At 46.1% G+C, this 21,402-nt stretch overlaps 1 protein-coding gene across 5 annotated transcripts in view; it reads right to left on the bottom strand.

Annotated features, from left to right (window-relative positions):
* ILDR2 (immunoglobulin like domain containing receptor 2) overlaps nucleotides 1–21,402 on the bottom strand; it is a 55,121-nt gene that overhangs the window by 16,854 nt on the left and 16,865 nt on the right. For 3 of the 5 annotated variants that reach the window (XM_032804816.2, XM_032804813.2, XM_032804814.2), the window contains exons 3-6: nucleotides 20,488–20,607; nucleotides 7,505–7,561; nucleotides 4,614–4,760; nucleotides 3,647–3,823 (exon numbers count right to left, since the gene is read on the bottom strand). In XM_032804816.2, the coding sequence (XP_032660707.1) occupies nucleotides 3,647–3,823; nucleotides 4,614–4,760; nucleotides 7,505–7,561; nucleotides 20,488–20,607 (501 nt within the window). The remainder of the gene's footprint in view (nucleotides 1–3,646; nucleotides 3,824–4,613; nucleotides 4,761–7,504; nucleotides 7,562–20,487; nucleotides 20,608–21,402) is intronic. The other 2 variants (XM_032804818.2, XM_032804819.2) reach the window with 1 other exon arrangement.

Genomic DNA, 21,402 nt, shown 5'->3' with positions numbered 1-21,402 from the left:
CATGGAAAATATTTTCTAAGTCAAACCACCTAGTGTCTGTGGTTTGACTTATCAGATCTTATTACAACAATGCAAAATGCTCCACTTACTGAACCTTTTTATTATGCCTCTGTATGGTCCCAAAATACTAGTACTTCACACTTGTTTTCTTCATCTGAAGATTGCCAGGCCCTTTTTAACAGTGGAGTAAATATTTTTATTCCTGTTTTACAGATAGGGAAACCAAGGCACAGAGAAGTTAAGTAACTTGTCCAAGATCACATGCCAAATCAGTGGAAACAGAGCCCTTCCTAATCGTTAGACTATACTCCATCCTCATGAACTGCTAATGTGTTCTTATGTGTTAACTGTGTCCCTTGGGGCACTGCTTTTTGTGCCTTCTAAAAGACCACGTCCACATTGGCAGCTGAACCATACTAGCTACAAGTTTAGACTGTGCTTCTAAAGATCTTGCGGTGTTTCCCTCACCAGAATGGAGACGGATTGCTTTTTCTGAGCACTGTGTTTGCAAATGAAATGACTGCCCATCTTCCCTCCCCACATCCCAAACACCTCCCACTCCACAAGGTCTGTAATATACCTCTTGGACAAAAACATCCTTGACCTCATTGGTCAGGAAAACCATGCTAAAGCCTCACTAGTAACAACTCAGTTTAAAATGGACACATTGCCTTAAAAACTACAAATACAAACAGAACAGCCGAAAGTCTATTTATTGTTTACTTGCCTGTTAAGCCTTGAGTTTAGGGCTCTGTTCCCCCTACGCAGAATGGCAAACTGGGGATCCTGACTCTGGTTCTATTCCTGGCTCTGTCACTGGCTCACTGTGTGACACTGGGTAAGTCACTTAATCTCTCTAGGCCTCAGCTCTCTCATCTATAAAATGGGGATAATCATATTAACTCACCTTGCAGGGATCTCATGATTAATGTTTTCTAAACATCTAGGCTGTTTGGGACAGGGACTGTCTTTTTGTCCTGAGTTTGGACAGCACCTAGCACAATGGTGTCCTGGACTATGACTGGGGCTATGGTAAATATAAATAAAAAAGCTTTTTAAGATCCTCAACTGTCTTTTTATTTTTTTATAAGTGCAAAATCTACATAAACTGGGGTCTTGGCAAGTAAAGAGCCTTTCCATTCAGCTTTAAATTGTACCGGAGTCATAAATTTTACACTTGTATTGTGCTAATGAGCTGGGATCTCAAGCAGCATATCCCTAATTCTGTTGAAGAGCCTTGAACAAGGCCTGAAACCAGGTGCTCTGACACAGTGACGTGCAATGAAATTGTTGAAAGCATGCATTGACTCTCTGGGGGGAGGCTATGTTCCCTAACTATTCAACAGTCCCCTGATGTGCCCAAGTCCACAGCCTACGTCCAGTACTGCATTCTATGTGCAGTGACATTTTACAAAAAAATAATATTAAGCACTGGGCTGGAGTCCAACATATTCTGAAAATGATTTTTCATTGGATATGTTTCTGCTTTGGGTCAATGGCTGGCTTATTTCCTATGTCTAAACACTCTGTTCCAGATCTTTCCTTCAATGATGTAAGTTTGTTCCACCAGCTCATTAGTTCACCCATTCTGATTTCAGTGGAAGAGCGAAGAAATATACAGATTGTTGAAGCTGAACATAAGCATGGGTCTGACCTATGGTCCATATCATCCAGTCACAACTTCTGGCATTCAGAGATTTAGGGACACCCAGAGCATGGGGTTGTGTCCCTGAATATCTCGGCTAATAGCCGATGATGGACCTATTCTCCATGAACCTATCCAATTATTTTTTGAACGCAGTTATACCTTTGGCCTTCACAACATCCCCGGCAACAAATTCCACACATTCACTGTGCGTTGCATGAAGAAGCACTTCCTTATGTTTGTTTTAAACCCACTGCCTATTAATTTCATTGGGTACTCCTGGTTCTTATATTATGTGAAGGGGTCAATAGCACTTTCGCATTCACTTTCTCTACACCATTCATGATTTTATAGATTTCTGTCATATTCTCCCCACCCTCCAAGTCACTGTCTTTTAAATCTCTCTTCATATGGCAGCTGTTCCATACTCCTAATCATTTTTGTTGCCCTTCTTTGCATCTTTTCCAGTTCTAATATATCTTTTTTAAAATGGAGTACTCAAACTGCACACTGTATTCAGTGTGGCCGTACCATGGATTTATATAGTGCCGTTATGATATTTTCTGTCTTATTATCTGTCCCTTTCCTAATGGTTCCTAACATCCTGTTAGCTTTTTCGCTGCCGCTGCACATTGAGCAGATGTTTTCAGAGAACTACCCACGATGACTCTAAGATCTCTTTCTTGAGTGGTAACAGTTAATTTGTATAGTTAGGATTATATTTCCTATTCTGCATTACTTTGCATTTATCAACATTGAATTTCATCTGCCATTTTCTTGCCAAGTCACCCAATTTTGTGAAATTCCCTTTGTAACTCTTTGAGTCAACTTTGGACTTAACTAGTTTGAGTAATTTTGTATCATCTGCAAACGATGTAACCTGTTTACTCCTTTTTCCAGACCATTTAAGAATATGTTTAATAGCACTGGTCCCAGTATTGATCATTGCAGGAACTTGCTATTTATCTTTCTCCACTGTGAAAATTGACCATTTATTCCTACTGTTTGCTTCCTATCTTTTAACCAGTTACTGATCCATGAGAGCACCTTCCCTCTTATCCCATGACTGATTATTTTGCTTAAGAACCTTTGGTGAGGGACCATGTCACAGGCTTGTCTTCCTTGAGAGCTCCTTTAGCACCTTGATCATGGAGTGGCCCCATGACTGTTTGGCAGCCTTCCTGCTTCTGATGAATTTTTTGGTAGCTCAAAAAAAAAAGCAAATATGCTGATAAGGGAAGTGGAAGATTATTTCAAAAGCCTGATTCCCTGCTTAAGTTATCTAATTGCCTTCTGAATGGTGTCATATCAGTGTGGTGCTGTGATAAAATTCAACTTTTGCTAATTAATGATTACATTCCTCCTCCCCAAATTCCCTGTGCAGTTTCATATTGGCAATAGTGCTCTTTCCCACTTCTCACCCTAAATTGTTCTATAATGTGGCTGTGTCCTGTTAAGTAAATGTTGTGTTCCTCCCCAGGGGTTTCTGTTCCTCGATGGTGGCTGAAGTAGGTTGGGTAGACACATCACACAGATATTGTAAACTTGCTACTAGTCCACTCGCAGATCTAATTTCAAAGTTAAGTTCCACATCCTTAAAGCCCACAATGGCTTGCCTATGTCAGAATGTCTGTCACTGTGCTCTCTACCATGTCATTCCAGGAAGCAGTGGCTGACAGAGCCCAGGTTCTAATGTGCGGGGGCAAAGGACAGGCTCTGTGTGTGTCCGTGTCCATACACGGGGAGGGTCCCTAGCCACAGAACTCCCAACCACAGAAGATCATAATTACCCCCATTTTACAGATGGTGAAGCTGAGGTACAAAGTGACTTGCTTAAAATAATTAAAATTCATGATTAAAATTCAGGCTATAAGTCTTGTGCTTAGATCACACCATTATCTCTGTGGAGCTAACCCTCCTTCTCCAGACCCACTCCCTTTGAGGACTTTGCTGACTCAGAATGCTCTGACAAGCTGACAGGAAAGACTGGGTGCAGATTACCATTTTGGCTTCCTCCACTGGAGTCACTTGGTGCTAGGGGAGGGGGATGCGACTTCTCCATCAGCACAACAGGAGATGGCACGCCAGCTACCGGCACAGTGGGGATGTAGTAAGGACCTGGGATGGACGTAACAGCAGATGGGTATCCAGCTTTTGCAGCCTTGCCCGCTTCATACACTGAAAAGAGAGCAATAATTAGCAACAAAGTGCCATTCTTTCCCCTCCAAGGTGCTCCAAAACAACACTCCTGCTGCTGCTCCTGGTTTGGATTTTGGTGACTGCCCAGCAGGAGGCATCTGGTGTGTTACGAATGGAACTCAAGAGCCAGTGGATTTCTCTGAGCTTAAAAGGAGTTCCAAAAATGGTAAGGGGCAGCTTATTCTCTGCTGACGGCCCTCAAAAGCATGGTTAGTGAAGCGCATTCAGCACATAAATCTAGGCTCCACTCAAATTTCTTGTTTGGGTTTGTAGCAGTTCATCCTGAAGACCAGAATGGGACTCTCAAGACGCAAGCTTACTCCAAAGGCTCATGAACCTCAGCAAACCTGGCCTGAGGTTTGGGTTTGCAATGGAACCTGGCCTTGTTGCAGGTGTTTTGCGTGACTCTAGTAGGCAGCTGCTTTGCAACGTAGGAAAGACTCATACCAGAATGCTCTCTGCTCTGCAGCCACAGCACTTTCTAACAAACATAGCTGACAGGACTGCCGCTTCAGGATGGGGAATGTGACATTAGAGGAGCAGATACAGTTGCCAGGACCTCGCTGGCAGGAGACTTCTGGGAATTACATTCTTAATTAACTCAGAGCATTTGACCATTAAACTATAGGTTAGCTGCTTCATTCTTAGTAACAGGCAATCTTTAGTCAAGTGGGGCACTCGGGATGGGGAAAGGTATGAGCAGATTTCCCTCACACATAGCAAAAGGGATGTGGGCGGAAGCTTCACACTTTGGTCCCAGATCACTCACATGCCCGTGGACAGCAGCAGGAATCTGGACAGCAGGGGCAGCGGACATAGCAGCAGCAGCTATGTGGGCAGCACTGGCACCAGCAGATCCCAACCAGGAGAAAAAACAGGAAAGCCCCCAGGATCACCAGGCCCACAAACACCCACTCTGGAAACCAAATGAGAACAAATGGTCAAAGGACACAACAACTGTGGAAGGCAACGGCAAGGACTCCAGCCAGAGGGCTAGGGAGAGAACAGTCATGTGGGCTAATAGAAGGAGCAGGATATCTCCTGGTGAGAAGTAAGGAGACAATAGGTCCCCCCTACACTCCACACTGCAATCCGAGGTGTGATTGCAACATGTGTAGAAATACTCAAGCTGGCTGTCATTTACCTAGCTCGAAGAACAGCAGCGGTGAAGCTGTGGCAGCACGGCTGTACAAGCCCAACCAGGACCCTGGGTACGTACTTGAGTGGCTAGCCCGTGCTGCCACAGCTTCACTACTGCTGTTATTCAAGCTAGCAAGATCAAAGCTAGTTTGGGTACATCTATATGTCCTGCAGTCACATCTCAGAGACAGAGGGTGAGAAGCATGGAGACAGGCTCCCTCTCACTGTGCTGGACAGAGGAGGTGCTGGGAGGTGAGCAGTATGGAGGAACTTGTCCTACTCTGTTCTTGTGGGACAGAATACCCTTTGGAGTTTGGGGTTAGAGAAAAGCTAGACAAATATCATAAAACATGTTACACAAACCTTTGTCTTCTCCAGCTGCGTTTGTGCCCTATTTGTGCATGCTCTACCCCAGTATTCTAGTTTTAATTACACAAACGATGGCAGAAAACACACTATAAATAGCCCGGTAAATGAATCAAACAAGGCTCTGCCTGTCCCTTCACTACTAGGCCCACACACACAATTATTATTGTGAATGTACTTGGAGAATATTACATTCAGCGCTGCATCCAGCCAGAAAATCTGAGAGCAACCACATTTTTCTACCACTGATGCCTCAGGAGAGCTTCATGTGGCCCAGAAAGGAAAGGACTAAAAATGTGCTAACATTCCCTAATCTCCCTTATCCATCCCTCTCTAAGAAACTTAAAGGCACAGTGGGTTTTTTCAAGTCCTCATTCTTTTTAAAGGAATGACATTCATCCAGTCAAGGAAAAGAAACAGTATCATATGACACAGGCAGCCAATCGCAGCTCAGCAATATAGCTCAAATTTAAAATCTCTAACAGCAGTTGCCCTCAGTGTTTCACAATCAATCCATAAAGAAAAAAAAGCCTGTGGGGAAAAAACTCACCAAATCAATGTGAGAAGACTGGGATCTACCTGCAGACATTCCAGGAGCAGGAAAAGAGGCTAGATTTATTAAGTACATTATAGGTTGCAACTCAGCCCTAGCAAGTGGATGTTTGGAGTCAGTGCTCCTGTCACAGGGGCCTTGGAATTATAGGGAGATCTTTGCTGCGTAGCAAGTGAGGGTCTTGCTTAAGTAATAAGTATAAAGAAACAGCAAAAGACGCTGCTGGATCCATTACAGACACAAATCAAGGCGTTTTTCCAGTGAAAAGTGTGATCCATAATCCTTTTCCTGATACAGCCATTGTTATTTCCTCACACAGCAGTTCTGAATATGACCAAATTCATATAAACATTAAGGTTACTGTGGTTACCATGTCTGAGTCGCTAACTGTCCTCACAATCAGAAACATATCCATAAGAGGGGGTGTGTGTGCATGCGTGCATGTGTGTCTTTTGTCACTTAAACCTGTTCTCTCCCTACCCCTTCAGCTGGAGTCCTTGCCGTTGCCTTTCTCTATTGTCACTTAAACCTGTGCAAAGCAGGTATAAAAAGCTACCTGATGAATATGTTAGTATTATACATCCACTTTGCACAGGTGTAAATGGTGACAAAAGGTGCAAGGAATTGGAAAATCAAGCCTTGTTGAGTATATTTGTTGAAATGACTCCTCCTACTACACTGAATCCTCTGCTGGCTCTAATGTTATGGCTAACATTAGGGGTCTTTACCCTCCTTTCCACGTGTGTGTCTGGGACAGATTATTCCCCCTTCATGTGTACTTAGAGCTGTTCTTGTGTATAAAAGTGTGTATAAAAATCTATTTTGTGGGGAGAGACACACTTTGGTTTAATGCCCGCAGGCTACAGTCATTTCAGACGTACCCAGAGCTGAATGCTTTCTCATCTCTTCCGTCTGAAAGACCATCTGATGTAGAATCTTGGACTAGATCCTCTACAAGGTTGGGAAATGCTTAAAAGTGGGATCCCATTAGTTTGGATAGTAAGGGATTTGTGCAGTCTAGAAAATCCTCAGGCCCCCACCCCAACTATCTGTAGCTAGATTCCCTGATAACACAAAATAACAGTTCCCACAGTCAGGTTTGGCCTAATATCCCTCCTTTAGCAGGATGCCACATATGTGCAGCCTTCGGTGGCTGATTTTCATAACAGTATCCCATAATATTAAGTGAGGCCTTTGAAGAGGGCATACAGGGGTGCATCCACACTGTACTTTGTAGATGTACAAGGGTGCCAAGATATTACAGTATGGACAAAACGGAGTTGCCACAATCATGGTGGTGAGTGAGCACAAAGGCATACAGCTTGATATAAAACCTCCCGTAAATAGACTTCTCCATTCGAGTACTGGGCCTGTCTCTCTCAACTATTTCTGTCTTTGCACCCCTGTGTTACAGCCCCTCCCTATCCCCAGCATGAGGTTTGATATTTCTCAGTGCAAAGCACTTCCAACAAGCGACAGTTTATCACAGAATACAGGAGACGCACACAAGTAAGGAAGAAATTAATGTGCAGTGCAGCAGAGGGACGGACAAACAAGGTGAGAGGGAGGGTGGGTCAATAAAGGGTTAAACGACTGAATACCTGGCATAATCTCCACAGCAAAACTGGGCAAGAGATCAGCAAGCAGCCCTGTCCTGCCTAGAAAAGACAGAAGGAGGAGAACAGGGAGAGAGGTTACTGCAGGAAAAACACACTCCCCAGCCCCGGCCTGAGCTTTCAGCCCTCTTTCTCAACATGAGATCGACCCACATATGCTCTGTGAAGTGAACTATATGGCTCAGGGATTTCATCGCCTCCATAGTAATTGGCCCTGCTCAATGCCTGGTGGCTGTCTATGTATCTGTCTGGCCTGGATTTGACCAACTGGGCTGAGGGGGAGGGAGAGAGTCAGGAATGGAGCCTCTCCAATCTAGGCAGAGGCTTGCAAGAAGGGGGTCCGTGCAGCATGATTACAAGGTGATGCCTGCAGGGTACTGTTCAACAAGCACGCACATTACACTTAGGCATGCACATTCACACTCAAACACACTCATCTGGGGGCTTGAGATTCAATTTTTAAAGAATCATTTTACTGGCATAAAAAAAGAGCGAGCGTGCAAAAGACCAATACTATCTGGATTAGAAAAGTGTTGACCTCAATGCCTGCTACAAGTAAGCCACATACATACAGCACATGTACGTGTGATATTTTTCCATATGGACACTGCAGCTGCACGGAGAGGTTCACAAGAGATGCCATAATGACTATGGGGGTGGGGGTATGATGGGATGGCTCTATAACTGGGGGGGATGCTTTGAGATATGGAGCTGATATCCAAGTGAAGCAAGTTTGGGGGAAGGGATAGCTCAGTGGTTTGAGCCCTGGGCTGCTAAACTTAGGGTTGTGAGCTCAATCCTTGAGGGGGCCACTTAGGGATGCAGGGAAAAATCAGTACTTGGTGCTGCTAGTGAAGGCAGGGGGCCAGACCTGATGACCCTTCAGGGTCCCTTCCAGTTCTAGGAGATAGGTATATCTCTGTGATTATTAAACCAACCAGGAATGGATTTCCATAAAGCCTCTTGCTTTTTCCATTTGAATTTACAGTGAATACAACAAACAAAATGCAAGCTGTAAGGGCAACTTGGTACCTATTTGTTTGGGAACTGCATGTATGAAATGTTGCTAATGAACAGCATATGTCCTGAATGTTGGTAAAGTATACTACAGGCATAGATGTATATGCCAGAACATATACAGAATGCCCCTGCATGCATCTGTGCTGTGTGTATTTTTATATAGCATCAACAGTTTGCTAGGTTATTTACAGATATGCAGGAAGGAGAAGAGCTGCAATCTGAACAGACACATATGAGGGATGGAAAGGAAGGCAGGCAGCCAAGTGTAAGTCAGTGAAAGGTGGTATAAAGTCACCTTTAACACCCCCGCCCCCAGCTTTTGCACTGAGCAAAGCTCAAACACAGTGATTAACTGGACCCAAAATCTTTGGTTTCTCGTCTCTCCCTGAAGAATGTTAAAATCAACCAGAATCTCACTCTCCACTTTTTCACTGCTTCAGCAGAGTGTCTAGAGAGATCAAAAATCCACACAAATGGTTGCTGGGGCCACAAGGAACATTCTAAATTCAGGCAGCATTTTGCAACCTGTTGCAACTCATCGAAGCTGTTCTGATACTCACTGTAAAACCATCAGTCCCAATGAGCTCTCAGAGTCTTAGCAGAAGATGTAAAACTGATCCTTCAGATGAAGTGTTCCTTATATATTACTTTAAAATAGGGTTCTATCCATCAGTCTATGGCAACATTTTCATAAATATGTCCAAAGAATTTCATGGAATCCAGGTACTCCATTCCCTGGAAGTACTAAATGTCCAGACTATTCTCAGCCAGCATACACATATATCTGTGTCATGTACACAAGACATGGGCCATACATCGTATGAGTCAGATTCCTGCCAGGTAACTCTTGCATATCACAGGCATGCTCTATACATGCATACCAGATGTACGGCTCCCATCACAAGTATGCTATACTCATACATGTTCCACATGCACATCAAATATATGCCTTATTTATACAGAAGAATCACATGCATGGAAAATGTATTTGCAGGTACAAACACACATTAACATTGCATGGCTGCAGAAAGCGTGTCTGCCTCCTGTTTGTTTACTCTGCATGCAGGTAGACTGTGTCCCTTGCAGAAACATCAGAGGTATGAGGATGGTAAAATATGAAGAGATAAGAGGGCAATACACCAGTTGGGAGCAGGAACTTGCCTGGGTAACTCCATCTCACAATGTAGTACCTCTCATTTGAAGCCCACCCTAAAACCTGAGCTCCCTGCAGTAGTGCTGGGTTTTATGGATAGGTGCTTCATGGTTCCAAGAATGTCCTGGTAAAACCACAGCTGTAAGATGTGATATGTGAGGGGAGGCAAATGTCAGAAACCATGCTGCTGTTGGAAACCCTAAATTGTTGTGAGGACAAGCAGGACAACCATTCCATGCAATCGGTGCAACAGTTTACTCAGTAGGCCCCTTCAATAAGCACAATGTGATGTGTCTGGATTTAGGAGGAGAGATCTCTTCACCATGCCAGAAGGGCAAATACAGCTGGAATCTTGAGAATTCAGCAAAATTCCCACCTTTGTATCAGCAGGTTCTGCATTGTCTCTGCACTCAAGGCTTTCTCCCTACTCCTCCCTGTCTGTGTGAGGGATTCAGTCTGTGAAAGAATTCACAAAGCCCTCTCAGGAAAGGCCAGTTCAGTGAAACCCAGGGCAGAGGCCACATCTGAACCTAAACATGTTGTCCTGAATAGCCCAGCCAGCTACCAGAAAACAATACACTGAATGACTGTGCCTCAACTAGCTTTTAGCACTTTAATTCTTTCCCCAGGCTGAGTTAATTCACTGATAACCCATCCCTTCACTGCCATGTAACTTCCCTCCTTCACAGACCCTCCCCCTGCTCCTCATTTTTAATAACGGCTGTTAAGTAGGCTAGGCTGGAGAGAAACACTTCAGCTGACCCAGCCGCTCTCGTTCATACCAGCGGTTACCACAGCAACGGCTGGGGGAGGTAGCACACAGGCTTGTCATGAATGTTCGCTAATTGAAGGCCGACTTTCCTCCCACAGTGATGAGCAACAAGTGAAGCAAAAATATACAGCAAAAGGGAGGGCTTAGATGGCTCAAGGGGGCAGGGAGTGAGGTATAAGATTCTTTTACCTCTAGGTTTAGCTTGATTCAGGCCCAGAATGGTACTGACAAAAAGTGTCATGCATGAAATGAATTGGGAGGCATCAGCCTAGTTCCTAGGGAACAGGCCCCCTAGCAGGCCACCCCAAATGGGATTAGCTGCCTGCTGCTCCCACGCTCTGAAGTCTCAATAGGAAAGTCAAGGACTGAATAGGCCACAGAGCTGTACTCCCCTCTGCCCCCCCAGACTAGGAGGTCAGTCTGACCCAGGTCAGTGAGGAGAAAGCTCACTGTCCCTTGTCCCGTGAACAAACGCCAGCACTCCATATCACTTTAGCTCCTTCCATTGGCACCAAACTCATTTTTTTAAAAGTAAGCTTGGAAGAGAGAGAGAGTGGGGGCTAGAATAGAGATGTCAAGGAGAAAACAGTTTATTCAAATACCCTGATAAGAGGTCGTCCTATTTTGTTGCCTATTTATTATTGCTTGGCCTGTCTCGGAAAGTGACTATGGGCATTTTGATAGACTGAAATGGCTGTCTAGTTTCAATGTCTCTTCCGTAAATGCCTCTATATCCACAAGGACTGTAACTTCTTATGCTAACACCCCTCAGTGAATCCCAGCAGACACCTCTATGTCTAGATGGCCCAATTTTCCAGGATTGTCCCGGATGGTTTTATTCAAAATAGGAGTTTGTCTTTGTGTCAATAAAAATCTGGGACGTGTTGGCACTGTCTCTATTCCTGCCGCACTGCTGATTATGCTTTCCACACAAGCAACTCCAGCAGCTGCCTCTCAGTTCTTCCCCTAACATGCACCTGCAGCCTCTCAGACACAAGCGGAAGTTATGGCCATTCAACTGCAGCTGAGAGGCACAAAGACAAGAGTGGCAGCACAAGCACAGCAAGGGCCATCACCAAGTGGGAGTAGGATCTTTAGGCCTATAGACAGGCTCTGGTGTAGAAGGACTGGGGAGGGAGAGGAAAATTGGAAATGGGGATAAATCAAGAGAAAGCACAGCAGACCTGGAAGGTGGAGAAGTAAAAGGGAAGGAAAGAGGGAGGAGGGAGAGAGAAAACAAAAGACCTTAAGAACTTAATATGCAGGGTAGACGATACGCCCAGAAGGAGAGGAGCAAGAACTTAGGTCTGACCTGGAGCCAGAGGAGACAAATAGCTGAATGGAATGGGGTCTATAGAGAAGAGGGTAAAAAAAAACAAGAGTTGGAGAAAATAATGAGGGAACACAGGGGTAAGTACATCAAAGAGCAGGAGGAGTCAGGGATGGAAGTGAGTGACAATATGATCCCTTTGGGGGGATTGATGCTCTAGTCCGTTCCCCTGCAGCAGCAGAGGGCAGTAGGGGCACAGACAGCTATTTCCTTCCCAGTAGCGGATGAACATGCTATTGTCATCAACCTGTGTTACACTTAAGGGGCCCTGGCACTTGGAGATTGACCCAGTAGGGGCATCAGAAAGCAGAGTGGAGAAAGCGTGGCTCTCATAAATCGGAGGCTCTTCCAAGGCAGCAGCTGGGAGATTTATTGGGAGAGTGTGGCCTTGTAATGAGTTCCTCCTTGCTCCCTCTGCGAGCAGTAAACTTTTCTTTTTTCCCATCCCTCTTTTCTGTGTTTGTCAGTCAGAGAGAGAAACAGAGACAGCCATTGTTGGAGATCAAAGCTTTAGCAGGCAACAAAGACCTCCAAGAAGGCTGTTGCCATGGAAACCTTAGTAGCTGAGGCCTTTTAATGGTGCCATTCTCCTTTGTTAGCAGCATGTGGCTGGGGCTGGCAAATAAGAGGGAAGGGGAGGGGGGAATCCTTGGCAAGAAGTAGCATTTCTAAATGGCATGAAATAAGTAACTAGGGGGTGAAGGGGGCGTTGGACAAGGTTTCAAGAGAGAGGCATGGGTGCGCAGCAGAAGGATCTATGGAAAAGCTACATCACACAGGAGTTTAGCAGGAGAGGACACCCTCTCCTGGCACCACGGCACTCACAGATGCGAGTACAAACTGGTCTCATTTGTCTTGTCCTTTGTAAAATAATTACTGCTTGCTCCTGCCCACTTTATGGTTCTCTGGCCCAGGCAGAGCTATAGGTAAAAAGTCTTAGTTATAAAGCTGTTTGTGGGCCTTCCTGGGCTGAACTCTGGGCCTCTAGCCTCCTGCGCATGCCAGTGACACTAACACATCTGCCACTGACTGTGGACAAGTACGCTGGGATGTTACTGGCAGCTCTTCAATGGAATAAAATGAAATGCTACAGCTGTCATCCTGTCAGGGCAATTTCCCGCCATGAACTCTCCCATCTCTGGATTATAGAAGCTGATGTGGGCTCAATCTCTCTTGGGGCAGAAGATACTAAAGCTGGCACTGCTTATATCAGGTAAAATAATTCACTTTATTGACTAAGAACATAGCACAAAGGTCCAACCTCACACACACAGCAGCATGCATTGATTTACACAACCAATACATTAGACAAGTAGGTAGCTATTATTACAATGTGTGTAAGTATACAAGAAGGTATATATATCTACAACTATGCCTCTCTGTGTGTATTAGGCTAGGAAGAATTTGATTTTTAGGCGTTATGAATTTTGACAGGTAAAATTACCAAATTTTAATTTATCAACTTTAAATGTTTGCTTACTAACATGGGATTAAGGAAACCTCATATGCTAATTGTTTAATTTAAAAAGTAATGACTGGAGAAGTCTAGGCTTCTAGGAGATTCATTAATAAAATACTATCTGATAATTGTGTAATTCATGTTGTGTTAATTGACCTGCCAAATGGAACAGAGAATAAAAGATGTCAACAGTTGTTTAGCAAAGCAGTGTGGTCCATTAGCTAGCACACCAGACTACCATTTAGGATTCCTGGGCTCTACTCCTATCTCTTCCAGGAAACTCACTGTATGTCTGAGAGCTAGTCAACCTAACTTAATCTGTGCCTAAATTTTCCCAGCTGTAAAATGGGGATCGTATTTAATAACCTGGGTAAAGAGCTTTGAGGTCCTCAGATGAAAAGGGCTATAATAATTATTTTATTACAAGTGTAGTACATTCTGTAAGTTTAATAGAGACAGTGAGTTGGAGCTACAAAAGTCACTTAGCCTAGCTAAAGGGTCTTGGTCTCCAAGGAAAGAACATGAATTAAACTAGCATCACCAAAACCCCAGGATGTCATTGCAAGGCACTATATTAGCCCTGACACTGCAGTATGTACAGTGCCTAGAACAGTGGGACTCTGATCTCTGATTCTAGGTGCTACCATAATACAAATATTTAATAATAATTTGTATTAATATTCTTTGAATAGCATCCTGTCCTTATTCTAGAGTGGGTTCACTTGCTCCCAATCTCATTCTTGCCTCTATAGCAAAACACTTTTTCCCCACTGATCCCCTAAGACAGGGGTAGATAAAGGCCCTGATTCAGCAGTCCATGCCCATAAGTGCTTTGCTGAACTTTAGGCATATGCTTAAATCCCACTGGCTTTGCTGAACAGGGGATGGATTTAAGCACATGCTTAAATGCTTTGCTGAATTGGGATCAAAGTGAGAACAGCCAGTGGAATTCTACAGTGCAACCAGGAATGACCCTTATCTTTGGAAGTATGGAAGTGTGCTCCAGGGACATTAAAAATCCCAGTCTGGCTGCTCAGATCAAGATGGAAGATTGCAGCTGCAACCTGAAGTCTCCATGGGCTGTATGTCCATATAAAGACATGCACAGCTGCAACCTACCCCATTTTATTCAAATTATAGTAGAAGCAGCTCCTGAGCTCCTGAGATTGCTAATGAAGTCCTTGTTTGGGCAAAGTTTGGGACCCTCTGCCCTTAACTATGTAAATATCACTGTATTTTTGCCGCCTCCCAAATCTTACACGTTGTTATTGATGTCAAATTATCTTGTCAAGCAGCATCTTCCCTTTAACCTGCATACTTCCTACTTCTGAGGTTCAAATCTGAGAAATTTTTCCTATTTCCTCTTCAACACTCATTGGTCTCCTCTCTTATTGTGCCTCCCCAATTTTCATGTTCATCGATTGATATGATAAAGAGGTAGAACTCCCGCTCCCCTCACAACCTCCAACCAATGTTTTGAAAGATGCAGTGACCCCCAAAATACGCAATGTACAGTGTATTTTAAAAGGAAATGTCAATAGGGAGTAGATTCTGTGCATGATGGGAAATTCAGACTCTCTCAGACATTCTCTCTTTACTGTTTCAGCTGCTCCCAATAGGGAGTCAGCCTTTCATCTGATCAGCAAACAGCAAACAAAAATGTCTCATTGAGCATCCCCTAGGATTGCAGAAGTTCTCAAATCTACATTTATATTCAGTCTGTCCTTGCAATTCACTAATATCCAGAAGAGAAGTGGGATGGAATCAGTATATCCCAGAAAGTTCCAGAATATTAAAAAATGCTATTTCTTTATTGCTGGCTGCCTATCTCCTGGATCAAAGGGCACTGCCTTGCTTTCAGTCACCACCATGTTGAGAGCAAGAGAAAGAGAGACAGGAAAAAGAATAAGAAGAGCTGGAAGGACAAGGAGACAGGGAGAAGGGAAGATAATTGGGGTGTCACTGATACATATAATTAACGGGCTTGATCATTCTGTCTGATGACCAACACCCAGGAGAGGAAGTGAATGCAAGCTGCTCCAACCAGACTACGAAGCAGAGCAAAGTACACCCAGAACAAGACTGCTCTCATGCTCCTGGAGAATCCATTGAAGTGCACTCTCCTGATGCGCAAGTGCTGCACACAAACAAACAGACAAAGTGCAGCTACAGAAAACAAGCTGCCCGAGCTGCAAGTTCCCTCCCAGTAAAAGCACAAAGGACTAGGGCAGTGTGACGGGATGTATCAACTCCGCACTGGTGAGCTGAGGGTTAAGCAGCTAGTCTGAACACAGGAAGTCAGCCCCCCTGGGCATGCTCCCACTGAGGGGAGCATTCAAAAGGGAGCAGCTCAGCCCAGTCTGGACTGACCAAGGAGGAGAGCAGTTGGCTGCAGCAACATTCTGCTAAGAAGCTCCCAGGACTGGACCTCCTAGCCAAGCCCGCTGACGGCAGGAACTGAGGACAATGACTTGCTGCCAACAGGGGAAGGGGCCCCAGAGATGAACCTGGGAGAAAGCCAGAAGGGATCCTGAGACAGAGTTGTGACACTGACGGTGGTTCAGGAAACAGTGGTAGGAAATGACCCAGGGAGCACATAATGATACCAGACCCTAGGCCATATATATGGCCTATGGCTTTGAAAGACACTGACTGGGTCAGAACCCAGTGGAGTAGGGTGGGCCAAGGTTCCGCTACCCACCGTTGGGAACTATAGCCACTAGGCAGAGGAGCTCTTGACTCTCACTGTGGGACACTACTGCCAGCCTGGGGCACACAGGCACCCCCGACAGCCAGTATAGCAGGACAAGGCTCTTTTCCCCATATAATCTTTTATACACACATCCCAAGATTTGAAACAACATCCATTTATTTAGCCTTCTCCTGTCTCCATGGTAGTACATTGCTTTACTATGGTATCTGAGAAACAGTGCAACCAGGTGGATAGACCACTGGACTTGGACTCGGGAGACTGGGTTTTATTCTAGGCTCTGCCACAGTCCTGCTGTGTGACCTTGGGCAAGTCACTTCCCCTTTCTGTGCCTCAGTTTCCTCATTTTTAAAATGGGACTAATGAAACTGACCTCCTTGGCAAAGTGCTTTGAGATCTACTGATGAAAAGTGCTATATCAGAGCTAGGTATTCTTAATTATATTATTATTATTATTTATTATCCTACTGCGATTTGGTGGCCAGCTAGGTGCCTTTGGGGTGTGAGGATGAGGCACAGTTAAATACCGCATAACAATATCTGTGTTGGCATCACATAATAACACCAGTGGCTAGTATCTGGCATAGATGGCCTAAACTGAAAAGTCTGGATCCAGACCTGGATTTTTAGCAGGGGTCAGCAACCTTTCAGAAGTGGTGTGCTACGTCTTCATTTATTCACTCTAATTTAAGGTTTCGTGTGCCGGTAATACATTTTAACGTTTTTAGAAGGTCTCTTTCTATAAATCTATAGTATATAACTAAACTATTGTTGTATGTAAAGTAAATAAGGTTTTAAAAATACTTACGAAGCTTCATTTAAAATTAAATTAAAATGCAGAGCCCCCTGGACCGGTGGCCAGGACCCGGGCAGTGTGAGTGTCACTGAAAATCAGCTCGTGTGCTGCCTTCAGCACACATGCCATAGGTTGCCTACCCCTGATTTAGAGCAAACCAAAGTTCAGAAGTGTTCAGATCTGGGGTTCAGGCTTGTGTCAAGTACATGGTGCATGATAGTGCCATGGAACTGGACATGGATGTGCCAGTGGTTAATGCTGATATCCCTTGCCCAAGAGCCCACTGTCCACCTCATGTCTGTAGGTGGGCTTTGGCAGTGCATTAAAATACATCACTGTGCTTATCTTCCATATTGGTTGAGTGTTTTTCCTTCAGCACTATCACTTGCTACACTGTCCTGCTCTTTTTAGATGTCATCTAAATACTTATCTGACCCAGCAGGCCGACATATATGTTCCAGTGAGTGCATGTACAGCCTCTACACAAGTTATCTATCCATGTGTTTTAATATGACCTTCACCACATTAGCAATATCTCAATATACAACATACACCATTAAGGAAGGTAACATTTCTCCAGAGGGACTATGCCGTCATCACCTGCCACCTCTCTGATTTCAGGTTTTAACTTCTGATTTCTAGGGGATTAATTTAAGGCAAACTATGGCTCACGCTTTAAGAGAAAAAAGTTGGTTTGGGCTGATGTTTAAAATATTGTTTTCCTTGATTATATTGGTATAAACCCCCATGTGGACATTCTTATTAAGGTACAAGAGTGACTATGCTGGAGTTTACTAAACCAGGGGAAGGGATAGGATAGTACTGGGCTAGAGAGGCCTCACTCCTCAGCAGCTGTAGGGCATGCTCCAGGTGGACAGATAGTTTAAAAGGGCATGGGTGGTCCAGAGAAAGGAGATACAGGCATGGGTGGCAGGTTTGTAGAAATTTTGGTGGTGCCTAGAACCCTCCCCCCAAACTCCACCCCCTACCTGCCTAAGGCTGTTGCGGGGGAGGTCTGGGGTGCAGGTCCTGGGCTGGGGATTAGGGTGCAGGAGGGGTCCAGGGTGCAGGTTCTGGGATGGAGTTTGGGTGCTGGGTGCAGGTTCCGGGCTGGGGCAGGGGGTGGGTGTGCAAGAGGAGGTGAGAGGTGCAGGCTCTGGGATGGAGTTTGGAGGTGGGAGGGGGTGCAAAGGGAGAGGGTGAAGGCTTTGGGAGGGAGTTTGAGGGCAGGAGGGGGTGTGTAGGAAGGGGAGGGGGTGCAGGCTCTTGGAGGGAGTTTGGGGGCAGGAGGGAGTGTGGGGGAAGTGGGGGGTGCACGCTCTGGGAGGGAGTTTGGGGATAGAAGGGGGAGCAGGGTGAGGGTGTGGGGCTCCGGGTCAGGGGTTTGAAGTGTGGGAGGGGGCTCAGGGCTGAGGCAGAGGATTAGGGTGCAGGGGGATGAGGGTTGGGGCTGAGGATGAGGGGCTCATGATGCAGGAGGGGGCTCAGGGCTGGGGCAGAGGATGAGGGTGCGGGGAGATGAGGGCTCTGGCTGGGGCTGAGAGGTTCATGATGCAGGAGGGGGCTCAGGGCTGAGGCAGAGGATTAGGAGGAATGTGCTACACGGGCAGCACAAGCAGGCACGGGAGAGGGGTGAGCCAATTTCTTCCAGGCAGGGAAGCGGCGGGACAGGGAGGAGACCCACGGGAGCCGGGGCCTGCTCCAGGTAGGGCCGGGGGAGAGACCCAGCTCCAAATATTGGTGGAGCAGAGCCCCCAGCCCTGAATATTGCTCAAGCTCGGGCACCACAAAAGAATATAACCAACTGCCTATGGATACAGGCTGTATCAGGAAGTGAGACTGATGCCTGGAGCTATGAGACGAACGGCTCCAGCACTGTTAAGGGCACTCTGGGAGCAGTGATCCAGATCCCCTTTCTCTTTGGGAGTTGAAAACTCACAAGAGACTTTGAAGAACTGGGCAATGTTCCACTGGCAGACTAAGCAGTAGTGACCTGTGTGAAGTATATCTGGACATGGACCAAACAGTGGTCTGGACACTGTAATGCCCCTCTTGACTCAGGACCTGGTGGAGTGGATGGGCCGGGTCTCCTTACCTGGCACCTCTGCACCTCTCAGATGACAAAACTCTAAGGGGAGTGGAAGGGACATTCTGGAGAGAGATTGAGACCTGCCACATATGACCCAATTGGGGCTAACATGGCCACTCGCACACTGGTGCCGACTCCGTGGGTGTGCGGGGGCTGGAGCCCCCTGGGAAAAAATTAGCGGGTGCTCCATACCCACCGGCAGCCAAGCTCCCCCTCTTCACTTACTTCTCCCTGGTGTGCCGCATCCCCACTCCTCTCACTTCCTCCCAGCGCTCCCCGCCCCAGCCGCCTAACAGCTGTTTGGCAGCACTTAGGACTTTCCAGGAGGGAGGGGGAGGAGCAGGGACGCCACGCGCTCAGGGGAGGAGACAGAGAAGAGGGAGGGCAGGGGTGGGGACTTGGGGGAAGGGAGTGGAATGGGAGCAGGAAGGGGGCAGGGCTGGGGTGGGAAAAGGCAGGGGAGTGGACTCTTGGGGAAGGGGTGGAATGAGGGTGGGGCGAGGGCGGTGCAGGAGCAGTAAGAGGCGGTGCAGGGATGGGGCCGGGGGGCCGAACACCCACCGGGCAGATGGGAAGTCGGCGCCAATGGATTCACATGTTCCTGGAATACCAGACATTCTGGTGCTTCCGGGAATGGTGTGGGTCCACCCTTGCTTGTGTGACCTTGTACACATGGTGCGTGAGAGGTCACACTGCACAGGGGACTCTATTTAGAAGAGCGCCCTGTGCTGCTGCGAGCGGAATGGCACGCTCTTCAAAACAGAGTCCCTTGTCCAGTACCAGACAAAAACAACTCCGGTATTGTCCCAGTATTGAACAGAGGACAAACCAGCCAAGAAGAGGACTGTCCAGTATAAAACTGGACGAGTGGCCTTCCTAGATGGGGCCCGCTGTAGAACAATCGGGCCAGAAAGAACCACGGAGCCACTGCCTGATCACTAGGCTGGCTGGCTCTCTATCAGATAGGGGCCTTTCCCCAATATGTTGCTTTGGACGCAGCTTCAGTTAAACCAGAAAAGCCCACTCTTATTCCAGAATAAATGTGTCCACGTGAGGAAGTGTACCAAGTGTAACTATAGAAGTTGAACTATAGTGATATAATTATATTGGTATAACTGGAAAAATCTCCCATATAGACAAGCCCTTATAGCAAAAACTGGTGCTCTCTCAACTCTTCTTCAGGGATGAGCTTCCAGACAACCTGGGAGAACATTAGGGGCTGCCCACCCTCATTACAGATTTCAGTGCAGCAAAAAACAGTGCATTTGGGATCTATTTAGTGTGTATTTTAAAAAGACACTATCTCAGATTTTTTATTTGCTAGCATTTTATCACTTTAAATCTTAAATATAGGGGCCAGATTCTCCACTGCCCTGCCCCTTAGGTAGCCACTTGCCCATGTACCAAGTGAGACGATGTGGATGTGAAATATTCCCGTTCTGGTTTGGCAATGTTTGACACCCACTTTCTCCAGATACAAATGACTGCCCAAAGTGGGGGGCAGGGGAGAATCAGACCCAGGCAATGTAATATATATACATATGCTGCCCTCACATTATACTACTTAAACATACTCAGCAGGAGACAGAGCATGTGAGCTTTCCACTGGGGAAGAAGCAAATTGTGAAACATGGCTCACCCAAAACCAGCAGCTCCACTGACTCCTCATTCTTGCCCTCCAAGTCGTCAGGGGTGATGATGAGACAGTAATAGAGCCCACTGTCTCCCCACATCAATTTCCCAATATGGAGGTCTGCATCTGAAAAACAAAAAATGCAGAGGGTGGGGCCATTCCCCAGCCCCCTCAAGAAGTGAAGGGTTGAAAACACTGGCTCCAACTCCCAAGTGCAACCTCCTGGAAGCTGTCACTGATGGAAGTAGATTTTTGTTCCCTGGTGGTTTGCGGGGATTACATCCCTAGCTAGTGCTGTGTGACAGGTCAAGCCTCTAGCTGTAGATTAAGGGACCGATACAACTCCCCATTAATTCCAGAGGGAAGTGGGATTGGACCCTAAGAGAGTAACACAAGCCCATTACTCTGAAAACAGATGTAGCTCAGTAAGCTGTGGTGTTGAATGGGGAGTTGGAGAAACACCACAGGCAAGGCCCACAAAGAGAGTGCAAGGCAGAGGATGGAGCACTTGGGCAAACCACTAACTCGCCTTCCTTTTGCCCTCCCTACTGGCAATGGCCCAGTGTCTTGACAGTACTCCTGCTGGGCAAACGGCGTTTGGATGCTATTTCCTCTGGAACACATCAACCATCTCCCAAAGGCATCACTAGAAAACAAAGTAAAATATTCCCTCCCCTCCAAGAGGTGAGTATGTTTCCTCCACACCAGGGAGCAAGGAGCTAGTAACCCCTACCAGCTAGCTGGCTTGTTGAATTAGAGAGGATGACATGTATTAAGGAGTCCTAGTCTCACATGGCCTCTTCCAACAAAAGATTGAGGGAAGTCTCAGCTCCCCCCAGTTGACTTCACACAGCTTAAATCTCTTCCTTTTCTCCCTCCTGAAGCGGGAGTGGGTTTAGGTCCCTATTGGAGTAGGTGATG

The sequence above is a fragment of the Chelonoidis abingdonii genome, chromosome 1 (genome assembly GCF_003597395.2).
Source record: "Chelonoidis abingdonii isolate Lonesome George chromosome 1, CheloAbing_2.0, whole genome shotgun sequence".
Lineage (NCBI taxonomy): Eukaryota > Metazoa > Chordata > Testudines > Testudinidae > Chelonoidis > Chelonoidis abingdonii.
This window is presented reverse-complemented; position numbering and strand designations above follow the sequence as displayed.